Consider the following 14,855-nt stretch of genomic DNA (forward strand, 5'->3'; position numbering starts at 1 on the left):
TACCTTTTAATTTATGGATGTCTTTTTCTCATATGTCCTTGTGTGTGTATACACATAAATACATATATACACATATGTATACCCACCTAGCTGCCTACTACAATATTTAGAATATATATTATAGCATTTCACGTGGTTGTTGAGTTTCATTCTTAAAAGAAATCATTTTAAATCATTGATCATATTGAGGAGCCATTTTGTATTTTAGTAGTATTCTAAGCTCTATGGGATGTTATTTGGTGGTAGAAGGTAGTTTCCTTTATTTTTATGTATATAATATTCAATTTCTTTCATTTATAATCATCTATAAGCTGGTTTACACAATTTAAACTGTTACTACTATAATGTATAAGTGAACTTCCTTTTCCTGAAAAATTATAAGCTATTTTCTTTAATAATGAAACTCTGGAATTTGATAAGTATATTTCTGGGTAAATTAAATTTGGGGTGCTTTCCTAATTCAGATCTTGGAATTTTATCAATTTTAATTAGTCAGCAAGTGTTTATTAAATTCAATTTGTACTTTGTCCCTTGTTTCCATTACTTCTAGAGTGTTTGAGTCTTCATTTCACCATATTTCTTTTCCCAAGCTCTCATCCTCTCCTTAGGATTGTTTCAGATTGTCTTCTTTTGCTTTATCTTTAAGGCTGTTTGCTTTGGTTTTTTGAGCAGTGATCTCATGCATTTTCCAAATTCAATATATTTTTTCCCCTGTTTTTGTTTTTTCATTTCTTCATTTTAAAATTCCAGTTCTGCCATTCTCTTTTTCATCTTCTACTAATTTACAAAGTTTTTGCATTTATTCTATTCAGTTTTCTTGTCTTTAAAATTTTTTAAAGGTTTCTTGTTTCTGCACTTTTATATTTTCCTTTTTTTTTTTGTTTTTTTACTGAGTTCCCGAACTACTTTGGAGGATATTAAAATAGTTCGATTCTCATTTATATGGGTTCAGTAATTATTACTGAACTATGATTATTAATCCTTTTTTTTTTTTTTTTTTTTTGCTTTCAACTTCCTCTTCAAATATTTGAACAGATACATTTTTCTTCTGAGGTTTTGCTTGTAAGGAATTTTTTCTTTTTGCTTCTGTCTCTCTCTTTCTCTCTCTTTCTCTCTCTTAATGATTCTGGGAAGCTAGACTTAAACATAATCAATACTAACTCAGTAGTTTTTGTCTGCAGTCTGCACAGTTGTTTTTTTGGAAGCTGGTTAATTGGAGGAAGTGGATAAGGTTGCGTAAACCAAGAAGAAATGCTCAGAGGGCAGCAGCAAGTCAGATGTAACTTGTGCCCTTAAAAGGACACTACTGGACCTGGCTCTGACATTTACAACATGGGCTTCCATGTTAATGTTCAGGGAATCTCATTTCTGAGTGTTGGTTTTCCTTCTAAATATCTAAATAGTGGTAATCCCACCATCTCCAGCTTCAGCCGTCAAATCTCAAGATCACTCACACAAAAGAGGCTTGATTCAGTTTACTTTCTATCCTAAGCTATAATCTAAGAATTTCACCCTGTGAAATGAATTATCCTGCCCTCTGTGTGGAATGGTTTTCTTATCCATTTCAAGTTATCACCTGTGGCCTAAAGGGAATATTACTCCATCGTGATCTTATTTCACAAAAGAACTCTCCCTAGTAATATCTTACTTCTGGTACCATTGGTACTAGTATGGTAACCATTGGTTACCAGAGACTTCTTCCTAGACACTTCTTATTTCATCTCCTCCCCAACTAATTGTCACCTCTTGGGTTTTTGTGGCCTTAGTCTACAGTGACATTTCAATTGTTCAGGGATGAGAGTTTATGCTACATTAAATAATAGCCTTGGGGAACAAATGCAAATTAAGTATGAAGCCCCTCAACTTGAGTTATAAAACTATGGCACATATAGGAAAATTTAGTGCTACAAATATTTGTACTTAACTTCTCTGCAGAAATTCTTTTTCCACTTATATGAACTGATGATGAGTGAAGTGAGCAGAACCGAGAGAACATTGTACACAGTATCAGCAAGATTATGTGATGACCAACTATGATGAACTTGGCTCTTCTCAGCAGTGTGGTGATTCAAGACAATTCCAAGAGACTTAAGATGGAAAATGCCATCCATATTCAGAAAGAGAGCTGTGGAGACTAAATACAGATCAAAGCATAGTATTTTCTTTTTTTGTTTTGTTTTGTTTTCTTTCTTGTGTTTTTTCTCTTTGGTCTGGTTTTTTCCTGTACAACATGACAGATATGGAAATATGTTTAAAAGGATTGCACATAGTTAACATGTCAGATTGCTTGCTGTCTTGGGAGGAAGATATTAAGGGAAAGAGGAGAAAAATTTGAAATACAAATTCTTACAAAAATGAAGGTTGAAAACTATTGTTACATGTATTTGGACAAATAAAAAACTTGAGAAAAAAGTTTCTTTTCATAAAATGGAAATATCAACACCTTTTATTGCTTTATCAAGATAATCTCTGAATGAAATGTCTGAAAAGTGCCTTAAGTTCATTGGTGAAAAGATCATTAAACATGTCAAGTGTTATATGATCCTGTTAATAACAAGAAAACACTAGAAAATGGTTATCTTCAAGATTCTATATTTTCTTATCTCATATATTCTTGTTCCTTAGATTTTCCACCTTCTAAGTGTCATCGATTGGGCAAACTGTGCTCAAGTCAACAGTACCTGGAGATCCATGACATATCTGAGATCATTGTGGAGTGATGTAAGTATAACCAATTTCTAATGATATTTTATTTCTGTCTCTAAAAAATAATAGGCTATTGCACATATAAGGCAGCACTCCACAATCTTAGTAAGCAAATAAGAATAGATTCTCTTGCATTTTTAAGCATTTGGGCTCCAACATTTGTGTATTATTTGATTGTATAATGCCAGGAAGAGTTGTGATTGAAAGGTGTTGGTAAAGGGCCATAGTTAGGGTAGTTATCTTATTAAGACAAAAATTCATCCTAAGAGATTGTTGTATATACTTTTGAACTCTGAATGAACAATAAAGATCATTAGAACATGATACAAAGTGCACAAAATCATTAATGCTCAACACACTTCCTTTTGTTAAAATAAATTGTGAGTTAAAATAATTGTTAAAGTAAATTCTCCCTCTTTCCCTCTCCTCCACCAGGGTTGTTGTGTCAAAGGTGGCTGGCCTATCATACTGCTCATTGTGGATTAGTAGTAGGGTCATCTTTGTATATAAAAAATAGAATATGAGAAAATTAAGTATCTGTTGTAGTTACTGAAGCTAAATGTACTTCTATAACCTATATCAGATTGCTTGCTGTTTTGAGGATGGGTAAATAAGAAAGGAAAGAAGAAAGAAGTTGGAATACAAAATTTCACAAAAATAAACATTGAAAACTATCTTCACATGTATTTAGAAAAATAAAATACTATTGAGGAAAGAAAAAAAAAAGAAACCAAATGTACTGATGGTTTTTTGTTGCCTGTATAGGTATAATAGCATTTTCTTGGTATTTTGGTTTCAAGACATAAATATCCAATACAGAGCATTACTTTAGGATTTCGTGACAAATTAGAGTTGCTTTCTGAATTTCACAGATTCTCCCCAATAGACTATGAAAAAACTTGTGGCACTCCTTGTAGTTGTAAGTGCCCCTCAAACATATTACTTTTAAATTTGTTATTTTCATATGAAACAAGCCTTACATTTTGTTAATATTCTTGATTTATTGAATTTTTAGATCAATTTTTCCTTAGTGTATCAAATAGTCAATGACAGATTTATAGGATGCATATTACAAAGATGGCGACCTAATGTGTTACGTCTGAATTTCCATGGATGTTCTTCCCTTCAGTGGCCTTCCTTTAAATTGATCAGTAAGTATATTCCTTTTTTCAAATATTTGTTTCTGTTTTTCCTTATTTATTAGTATAAAGAAAAATATTAATGAAATAGAAATGTTATTTCTGGTCTTGGGCTATGAGGATGATACTTTTTCTGCTTATTAGCTTCTAGAATAGATTCTAGTACTACTACTTCTAGTATAGTCATTTCTCAGTTAACTTTGGTGAGCAAGAAGTTATATCTCCAGAGAACCATATAGCTAGTCCTTTGGATAATCCTCCATGTTTTTCATGTATTTCCTCATTTTCCTTCTGGATTATGTTTTCCATTGGAACTTTGCTTTTTTTTGTTCAATTTAAGATATATATATATATATATATATATATATATATATTTTTTTTTTTTTTTTGCTGAGACCATATTTGAACTTAGGTCCTCCTAACTTCAGAGCTGGTGCTCTATCCACTGAGCCACCTAGCTGCTCCAAATTTTTTAATAAACATTTATTAATTGCCCATAATGTACAAAGCACTCCTCCCATATGTAGCCCAATCTAATAGCCAATTGTGAATATGAAGAATTAGGAAAGGAGAAAGAGACACTGAAGATATTACTATGAAATCAAAGAGCATTTCTATGAATCTCTTTCTACACGGTGAGCTTTTTTTGATTAATGAGAAGTGTGAATTGAGAGCTGGCTTTTGAAAAAGGTAACTTAGACTTAAGAAGTTCAGTACTTGGCTCACTTCCTTCCTTTCTCCATTTTCTTATTTTATACTAGGGGATTTCAGCATTCACACTAATGCATCCTCAACCTCCCTCTCATCTTGTTACATCATATGATTTACTCTGTGACTACACTACAGCCCCATAAGAAAGAAGGAGAGAAGAAAAAAATAGCATTTTTATAGTGCCTACTGTATGCTACCCATTGTGCTAATTACTTTCCAAAAATTATCTCATTTACCATTGCGCGAGTCACATATTGGATTTTACTATTACCTACTTATTTTCTGTTTCCTCAATTAGAAGCTAAATTTTTAAATCTGAAATTAGAAACTAGTGCCAATATAATTTAACTATAATTTTGTCTCGCTCTATGTCTTATTCCTCCTAAATCTATTTTTCATCCTCTCTGAGAACCATAATTCCTCCACTCCTCAGTACTTTCCCAGGTCGTTATCTTTGCTCTGGCTTCCCATCCCTTCTCCTTTTTGACTTTATAGCTGGCTAATTCATCTGGGAATCATTTAGTTAGCCAGCCTTAAGTAACTGTTAGGAAAGTATATTTATTAAGATGGTACAGTGAGAAAGCTGATTAAAAATATCTGTTCAAAAGTCAGTGACACACTTTTCAAATGCATACAAAGGGCAAGGGAAAGTGGCTCAGGCATAGAAATCACACAACAGGAAAGGGGTAATTCATAGGTCCTATTTGCTTTGATTAATTGATTGACTAAGACATGATTTCAAGTAATTAAAATAGACTGTTACTTAATTCCTGTTACCCAAGTTTAAAGAGGCCCTTACTGCACAGCAATCCCTAATTGATTCCCTTTCTCACTTCCCACAAAAGCTTTGCCAAATGTTCTTTTCTCTCCTCCCACGTTTCCTTCTCCATTTCTTTCCTCCCTCCTCCCCTTGGTTTAGAACTTCTTTTCCTATTTCTTCTCTCGTCTTTATCTCAAACTCTTTCATGTCCACTTTTCTCCTTGCACCCAGCCATGGTGCAGACCCTTTTTGGAATGCTCTTTCAACTCTCTCCACATTCTAGATCATGCTCCATTAGCTGCCAAAAGGATTTTTCTTTTCTTTTCTTTTCTTTTTTCTTTCTTTCTTTTTTTTTTTTTTTAAACTCTAACAGGTATAATTTTTTTTTAAATTTTTATTTAATAATAATTATATTGACAGAATCCATGCCAGGGTAATTTTTTTTACAACATTATCCCTTGCACTCGTTTCTGTTCCAATTTTTCCCCTACCTCCCTCCACCCCCCTCCCCTAGATGGCAAGCAGTCCTATATATGTTGGATATGTTGCAGTATATCCTAGATACAATATATGTTTGCAGAACCGAACAGTTCTCTTGTTGCACAGGGATAATTGGATTCAGAAGGTATAAATAACCCGGGAAGAAAAACAAAAATGCAGATAGTTCACATTCGTTTCCCAGTGTTCTTTCTTTGGGTGTAGCTGCTTCTGTCTGTCATTTATCAATTGAAACAAAAGGATTTTTCTAAAGCAGTGGTCTAACTGCGTCACTCCACTACTCAGTAAACATCAATGACTCCCTATTACTTCCAGATTCTAATAAAGAGTCCTCTTTTGGCGCTTGAATCTCTTCACAGTCTGACCCCTTTTCTACCTTTCCATTTTTCTTATGCTTACTGTCCTTGATTCATTTTGTTATCCAGTGACAATAGTTTCTGGCTGTTCCTTAGATAAGATATGCTCTCTCCCAGTGGGAATAGAATGCTCTCCTAATGAACTTTTGCCTCCCAACTTTCCTGGATTTCTTTAAGACATTTCTTCTCTGCAGAAGGTTACTCCCATTGTTCCTTCCCAAGTTCCTCCTCTTTCCATCTCCCAATGCCTTTCCTCAGAGATTATCTTCCATTTTCACATATCTATGAGATATATGCACATCTTATATGTACATTGTTATTGTCACATAATCTTTTCCTTCAGAACATGAGCTCCTTAAAGCCTTTTAAAAAATATCCTCAGTTTAGCATTGTGTCTGACACATAGTAATAAATTAGCTTAAATTAATAACCTATTTATCAAGTAATAAATTTATTAGTACTTTAACTTATTTGCAAAAGTATAACATGGTTATTGATCTGTAAAATATGCAAATGAATAGACATGGTTCTTGCCTTAAAAGAATTTAAAGTCTAGTAGAGAATGTGAACTAAACAGATATCTGTAATAGAAGCCATAATATGGAAATTACAGAGTTGTAAAGTGCTACTTGAGTTCAGAGAACGGAGAAATTACTTGACCTATAGGGGTCAGGGAAAGCTTTAATGGAGCATTTTAATGAGAGGGAGCAGAATGAGCACAATCATAGAGGTGAGAGATCAGAGGGTTTGTTCAAGGACTGGTGAATGGTTTGACCACAATTCATGGTGCAATGGACAAATCTGTTATTCTTTCTACATGGGTTAGTTTCTTTGTCTATAAGATGAAGGACTTAAACAAAATTATCACTAATTTCTTCTAGTTTTCAATCCTTTAATTTTATGTAAGGGATTTTTAGGACATAAACCTTCAAAGATAGGTTAAGGATAAATTATGGAGAATTTAATTTTTAATTTATTTCCATTTTTCATTTTATTTTATTCCTTTTTATTTTCACCAAATTGTAAATGAAGTAAAGGATTTCCTTAAACTATTTGAAAATATAATTTTGAGAAGAGATCCATAGACTCATCCAATTGCCAAAGAGGTCCATGACCCCCTCCCCCCAAACAAAAAGGTTTAGCATCCCCACATTAGACAATCTCTAAGCTTGGTTTCAGCTCTAGCATTTTGTGTTATTTTGAGTCTTGCCCAACTTTTATTCAGTTAAGTTAATATCTGATCTCATTAGTTGATGAATCCAGTATTTCACAAATTTCTAGCAAGGATTTTGTTATCTTATTTCTATATTACAGATAAAATATTGGCTAGTCTTTTGGGTTGTTTGGCTGCACCAATTGTGCTTGTGTTCTTAACATCTGCAACAATGTCAAAAAATAATTAGCTTCAAATAAAATATTTTTAATTCTTTGTGTGTGACTGGAGAGAGAGAGGTCATAAGTTATGTTGACAAAAAAGTATACACTGTATACATGAAAAAGTATGTTAGCATCCCAGGAAATGTATTCCTTATATTGTTATGTCAGCATAAAATTAACATATTGGAGGCATAAAATAGAGCTCAGCTGTTTGCAATATTTCTCTACCTAGTAAATTATTTGCACAATTTTTACTTTTATTTTGCTATTATAATGCTGACTTACAGGAATCAGACTAGGAATTCATATTCTGATAAAAAAATTATATCTTTACATTTCCGTTTTCAATGTTTCATTAACTTACATATGTGATTGTTTTCTCTAACAGTACAAATCATAATCTACCTGTGGTTTCTCATTTTGAGATTCTTGTCCATATCCTACTCCTACATATCCATAATTCTATATAGAAATCTAATCAATGTATGGTTTTTAAAAATTCCTTCTGCTAAAATGGTACAACATTCACTTATTGTTCAGCATTCCTCCTTCCAAGTTTCTTTTTGATAAGGAGAAACATTGTAATAAGTAATTTTTAGAAACTCCATTTGGCCTTCTACTTGGCAACCCAGGATATCTACTTCTTATTTAAAACATTTTAATAGCATCTTATTTACCATTAACTTTGCTTGTCTTTGAGTTCCAAGGATTTGCAGAGTGTATAAACCTTTTTTGGAATTAGCTTCATTTGATATGTGAGAATGAAAACATCATTCAAGTCCCAGAAATTGCCCTGCTGAAATTTACAGACACAGTTGTTTTTGACATTTGATCTATGCTGATTCAGATATTGCTTAATTTATTTTGTATATATTTTTCACCATGCAATGAGATATTGGCTAATGATCAACTTAGCATTAAAAGTCAGAAGAACTGCTTCTAAATTCTTTGCTCATCATTGTGAAGAATTTTAAAAAACATTTTGGAAGTTATCCCAAGTGAGTTTTATGTTTTTGTGGAAATTTACAAGTTATTTACAAGACAAATATATGTCTATAATATACAAATTTGTATTTCTTTTATTTTTCTTTGGTTTGAGTGGAAGAATAATTAAAAAGCAATTAAAAATCTAATTTCAAAGACTAGTTCTCTGATTTGGGAGAATCAGATTAAGGGATTGGTTTGTCTGAAAACTAATGCTGAAACTAGCAGTGATTAATCAAAGCTTTGTCCCAGGTTGCTCACATGGTGGAGTATGGTTCCTTCCCACAGTAGTCCTCTGAATTAGTTGGTTCCCTATAGGCCCCAAGTCACCTAACATGGCTTCTCCACTCCCCCCTTTAAAGTCCCACTATCATCCTACTTCCTCTTGTGAGCCTGCCTTCTCCTTCCTAGGTGTGGAGAAACTGTACTGCCTCAGACAACATGTCCATGTGAAACATTTAGACCTAAGGGGTTTGTATTAAATAATATGTCTTGGGTCATTAACCACAGGGCTATTCTCTTGGCTTCAAGGATCAGAATTTCTTGTTATTTTCTTACTCTTTGGATTCAAGAATCCCCAGTGAAATGAAGAAGAAAAAGTTGTGTTTAAAAAAAATAATTTCCAGACCTTCTAAGTGTTATAGATTTAATATTTGTTCCTTCAAAATTCAATTGATTAAGGTCTTTGGGATGCCTTATACTGTACCTATGTATAGTGTAAATGTCATAGAGTTTAAAGTTTAGTTAGGAGAGAACACACAAACACTTATCATTGCAGTAATTGATAAACATATATTAAGTATCTACTATGCTCTAGGCCAGGGATCCTCAAACTACAGCCGTGGGCCAGATGTGGCAGCTGAGGATGTTTATCCCCCTCACCCAGGGCTATGAAGTTTCTTTATTTAAAGGCCCACAAACCAAAGTTTTTGTTTTAACTATAGTCTGGCCCTCCAACAGTCTGAGGGACAGTGAACTGGCCTCCTATTTAAAAAGTTTGAGGACCCCTGTGTCTAGGCACTAGTTTCTGGGGATACAAATACAAGAGATGAGTCATGATACATGGTAAGTCAATTAGAAGTGCTATGTATGTCTAATGAGGAAAAGCTGATAGACGGGAGACATTTGGGAAACAAAAGTAAGGCTTCTTGGGGGAGTCAGATTGAAAGGAGACATTATAGGAGAGAAATTCAGAAGACAAAAAGTAGAGGAAGAGCTTAGTGAGTAGCCTGAGAAAAAAGCAATGAAGGATGAGTTTAATGTAGATTCAGAGAATAGAGAGTGGCCATATTTGATCAGAAGGCATTGTATAGGATAGAGTTGTATGAATTGAGGTTGGATAGCTAGAATAACACTGTATTGTAGCAGATAAAGAAGTTTGAGTTTTAGGTGGGAAATGTGAGGTGTCCAGAGGGTTGAAATCTGCTTTTTTTTGGAGGCAATTCTCACATCCACAAGATCTGTTGAAATATTGAAGCTGCTTTTCCTGGTACTCTTCAAATCATGTCAGAACACTGAGGGGATAAATAAACAGTGGGGGCATGTGGGGATGAATCGCCAATGAGCCAGGTTCAGGGCAGTTAGGATTGTAAAGTTCTTTTCATTTCCCTCTTTTCTGATGAGCTTTTGTTTTATATTCTATCCTGTGAAGTAATGTAATAGTTTGGAACAGCAGAGCAAATTATGAGTTTGGAGTCTGAAAATCCTTGTTCTGTCATTATTACCTTTTATGTTGGGGCAAGTTATTCTTCCTATATTCAGTAAATGAAAGGATTGAACAAGATAACTTCTCGGTCTCTGACAGTTCAAGACCTATGATCCCATGCTGATGGCCTCAATTTGGATGGTAGCAGTAGGAGTGGAAAAGTGAAAAGAGATGCAAGAAGTATTCTGGAATTAGATGTGGCTGGATTTGCCAACAAGTTAGATGAAGTGGAGAAGAAAGAGTAAAGAATGACTGAGATATGAGCCTGAGCAGGGAGAACAATAGTGTCACCAGAAAAGAGTTCAGATTTGGAAAAGTTCAGTTTAAGGTGCTGGCAAAGACTTCAGGGTACAAACTGCTAACAAGCAGCTAGGTATAAGTATTAGCACTCAAGGGACAAATGAGTAGTCAAAATAAAGAACTCTGACTTAACTATATAGAAACTGTAATCGAAATCACTGGGATAGAAGCCTGCCAAGAGAAAGAGTATTGAAGGACAAAGCACTGGGAGATTCTCAGGGATTGAGGATTATAAAGAAGATAAACTTGGAGAACTGGTAAGTAGCAGTCAGACAAAAGGAAAACTCAGAAATCTCAGTGTTGTGGAAGTCAAGAAAGAAGAGCATCAAGAGGAAAAGGGTGATAAAATGTCCAATGTTGCAGAAAAGTCAAAGATGGAACTGCAAATAAACTCCTGGATTTGGTAATGATGGGGTTAATGATGACCTGAGAAAAATGGTTTCAGGAGGGGTTTGGGGATGGAAAGCCAGAGACTAAAGAGTAGGTGGATGTTAAGAAAGAACTGGCAGCCAATACAGATTACTCTATAGGAATTTAGCAGTGAGGTCAAACACAGGACAGCTTGAGAGAGAAATCAGGAGGTTAGAGGCAAAAAAATGTAAATGTTGGGATCTAGGGTGAAGCAGATTTGGCAAATGTGGAACCAGTCAGAGATAGGTTCTCAAGCCAACAGTCTGAGGCAAGAGAGACAGGAGATGTAGTGTGATTGAGACTCACAGGCTGGAATATAAAACAAGAGCTCAGAACAGAGGGAAAGGGCACTTTTAGTGACTCCCTATTTCCTAAAAGACAGAATAGACATTCTTTACCTTGATCTTCCTCAATTTATCTACAAAATACCATTTTCAGTTTTATTTCATATTGTTTCCTTTTAAACATGATATTCCAGCCAAATTGGACTAGATGTCCTCATCCTTAACTTAGCAGTCACACCACCTCTCAGTATCTGAAACAAACTCACTCTTGTTACTTACTGCCTGTTGAATCCCTTTCTTTAAGACTCCTCTCTCAAGAGCAACCTTGCCTCCTTAAGCATTTTTTAATTTTCTCAGCTGGAAATGCTCTTTCTTTTCTCAGTTTTTCTTGCAGCCCTTTGAATGTTTTCTTTACTCCTATCACATTCTTTTTTGAGTGCCTGTCTTATTCTTATTAGGAACTGTTTAAGCTCCTTGAGATCAGGATGGTGATTTTTCATCTTTGTATTTTCAGCACATAGCACATACCTTGTACACAGTAAGGCTTGACATATGGTAGTTGAAATAAGGTGATTCAAAAAAAAGATGATCTTTCCATAACCAATACTCCTGCTTGAATTTCTAGAAATACCTTTCACCTAGTATCCACCATCACATGATTTTCTTCAACTCTGAGTCAAAGAGATCTTAACAATGCATGAATTATAGCATCTTTGAAAAAAATTATCTTTTTCATTTAGAATTGGGTTGACATTACTAAAATTTATGTCTAAGTGTTTTAATTTGCTAACTTTTGAAATATGGGTACTTATGGAAATTTCTTTGCCTTGGAATTCAAAGGAGAATATCTTTACTTTTTATTTTAGAAAGTCTACTGTTTCACAGAATAACTTTTGTGGGAATTTTGGGGTAATTTCCAAGCTTAAAAGAAAGCACTCAAGCATATATTGCTTGCTACTGCATTTTGTAGTCTATAAATATTATTGTTAGATACTTTTCTCTCATTGTGTTTAAATTGATTCTTTAGTTTTTAATCTTACGTTTTTGTCAAAACAAAATCTTAATTTACATGAATTCTTCCAAGAGTGAATACATATAAGAATTGAAATTTATTCAACTCATAGTGTGCTATGCCAAAAAAAAAAAAAGCCATTTCTCTATGGATAGATATATTTATATCTTCCACTTTAATTTTTCTATGTATTTACAAATTGTTCTCAAAATGCATGACAAGAATGAACCAATTTTTTTTAAACAGTAAAAAAAGTTATATAGATCATTAAGTAATTGTTAATGCCATCATAAGGAACCCAATCTCATGCAATTTACTATTGTAGAATGCCTGCCAGCAATCATTGCTCAGCCAATGTATATGTAGAACAAACAGCATGAGATTGTTCCCTTAGTTCACAACTAAAATAATAATTAAAGAAACCCTGTTGTTGGATATTCCTTCAAAGACAGGTAACACAGTTAACCAAAATGTAAACAAGATTTTTCTTAAACAGATATCAAATCTAACCTACTTATAAGGGGAATCCTTCTAAATTAACCTACTATGGTAATCCTGACACTTTGTTTCTTTGCCATGTGATCTCGGTGTATTTTTTCCCACGCATCATCTTCTGTGTCCTCATCAGTTGGATCGGGATATGATGGTAGTTTGTCCTTTGGGCATTCTTCATAGTAACTTCGAACATATTTTCCAACAAGCCAGCCTTTGTATTCTTCAGGCGTTCTGCACTCCAGGCCATTATAATGAACATTATAATGATGTTTTAACCAGTAGTAAAGGTAATGGATATTATAGTCACATCTCCAAGGATTTTCTTTAAGCCATAAGATTTTTAGAAAATAGAGGTCTTCTAATACTCCATAGTCAAAATTTTGTAGATTATTGTTTGATAAATCTAATTCCTCTAGGTGTGTGAGTCCTGAAAAAGAAGCTGATAATATAAAATACTTATTAAAATGATGACTATAAATGTCAAGCATGCACATAAATTTAAATTCTGGATTCCTAAAAAAAAACTTTATTGCTTGGGCAAATTTTTCTTGATTGGAATTAGCAAAATACAATTGTTTTAATAGAGAAATTGAATTTATTTAAATTTATGATCTATTTTGTTTTCATGTATGTTTTTATGCCAACCAGAGAGAAAGTAGAACTAATCATTTTAGAAAAGAAAACATTACTCTTTTGTTAACTTTTGTCCACTCTTGAGGCATAAATAAATGAAAATTGCCTTGGGTGATGATTTGAGAGATGAGCTTATGTAACTTTTGGGGGAAAAAACACTAGGAAATAGCACCATTCATTTTAGCAGCCTCTTGAATATTTAGACAGTCCTCCAAACAAATTCTGGCAAAAGGATTAATTTCTACAAATATTTTGAAAGATATTTGAAAAGCTTAAACATGTCGAGAAACCTATTAGCTTGGTGTTCAAACATATTCAATTCTGTATCATGGCGATGAATAAACATTCCATCCGAGGACAAAAAAATATAAAATCAGATTGAGGCAAAGCAAAAAGCACTTAATCCCCATCATCTTGTCCAAAATTACTTCTCAAGGGATTCCTAGAAACAAAAAGGGAGACATCCCCTAAAAAAGTTCCATTCATTGCAAATAGACCACTTTGGAAATGGGAAAAACATAACTTATATGTTTGCCAAAATTCTGAGGCAAAGAGATCTTAACAATTCTTGAATTCAGGCCTCTTTGAAAAAAAAAAAAAACCAGCTCGCTTGTTTAGAAATGTTTCAGTGTTGCCAATTAAATGTTTTAATTCTTTACTATTGCTTTTAAAATATGGGTATTGGAGGAATCTTCTCTTTGCCTTTTTTTTTTTCTTTTTCCAAAAGGTAGACTCATTTAGGACAACAGGTTACAGGCAAAATGAAGAGACACAATAAGACACCAGGAATGGTAAATATGAAATAGAGTTGGGAGAGCACAGAAAGAAGTTTTAATAATTGATGGAGAAGATAAGTTCCTTAGTGGAACTCACATTTACCCAGGAGAAAGGGAACACCCTATGAGGTTGAGGCATGCATGCTCTTAGCTCTTTGCCTCAATTTTCAAGAAAAAACCTTTATGCTTTGGTTTCATTTTACTGTAGAAAGGGTATTATAAAATGATAATTCCTTCCATTGAAATTTTAGGGTAACTTTAAAATTTAAAAGCAAATGCAATGTCACATTTTTGCAACAACTTGCAAAAATTAACCTCATTTGGCAATGGTTTATATTAAACATTTTTTTAAAAATTCAGAAATATCTTCATTTTTTAGAACTTTTTAGAATCTCTTTTGCCTTATTTAAGTTTGACCATTTTGAAGGGAAATCAAACATCTTCCTGGTGGATTGTGAAGTAACCTACATTTTTTGTATTTCCTAGATTAGTGACCTACTGCCCCTGGAAACCATTTTGTAAATTTATAAATTTGTCCAGCTTGAGTTATAGAGGTTAGTTGATCTTGAGGGATCCCTAGATCAAAATAATGATCTCTTTCTTTGAGAGGATGGTCTTTATGTGATATTTACAGGGATCTTCACTTGTAATTAGGAAACACCTTGTGTAGAAACTCTTTGATGATACAGATCAGTAATTCTTTGTAAC

The 14,855-nt window shown here is 33.6% G+C and overlaps 2 protein-coding genes across 2 annotated transcripts in view; one reads left to right on the top strand and one right to left on the bottom strand.

Annotated features, from left to right (window-relative positions):
• FBXL13 (F-box and leucine rich repeat protein 13) overlaps window positions 1-14,855 on the top strand; it is a 239,573-nt gene that overhangs the window by 61,360 nt on the left and 163,358 nt on the right. Inside the window, exons 5-6 of the mRNA XM_051962415.1 lie at window positions 2,626-2,721; window positions 3,722-3,857. Coding sequence (XP_051818375.1) covers window positions 2,626-2,721; window positions 3,722-3,857 — 232 coding nt within the window. The remainder of the gene's footprint in view (window positions 1-2,625; window positions 2,722-3,721; window positions 3,858-14,855) is intronic.
• Window positions 5,095-14,855, bottom strand: part of LRRC17 (leucine rich repeat containing 17) — a 55,411-nt gene continuing 45,650 nt past the window's right edge. Inside the window, exon 4 of the mRNA XM_051963700.1 lies at window positions 5,095-13,177. Within this exon, the coding sequence (XP_051819660.1) occupies window positions 12,780-13,177 (398 nt within the window). The 3' untranslated portion in view covers window positions 5,095-12,779. The remainder of the gene's footprint in view (window positions 13,178-14,855) is intronic.

This window comes from Antechinus flavipes, chromosome 5 (genome assembly GCF_016432865.1).
Source record: "Antechinus flavipes isolate AdamAnt ecotype Samford, QLD, Australia chromosome 5, AdamAnt_v2, whole genome shotgun sequence".
Lineage (NCBI taxonomy): Eukaryota > Metazoa > Chordata > Mammalia > Dasyuromorphia > Dasyuridae > Antechinus > Antechinus flavipes.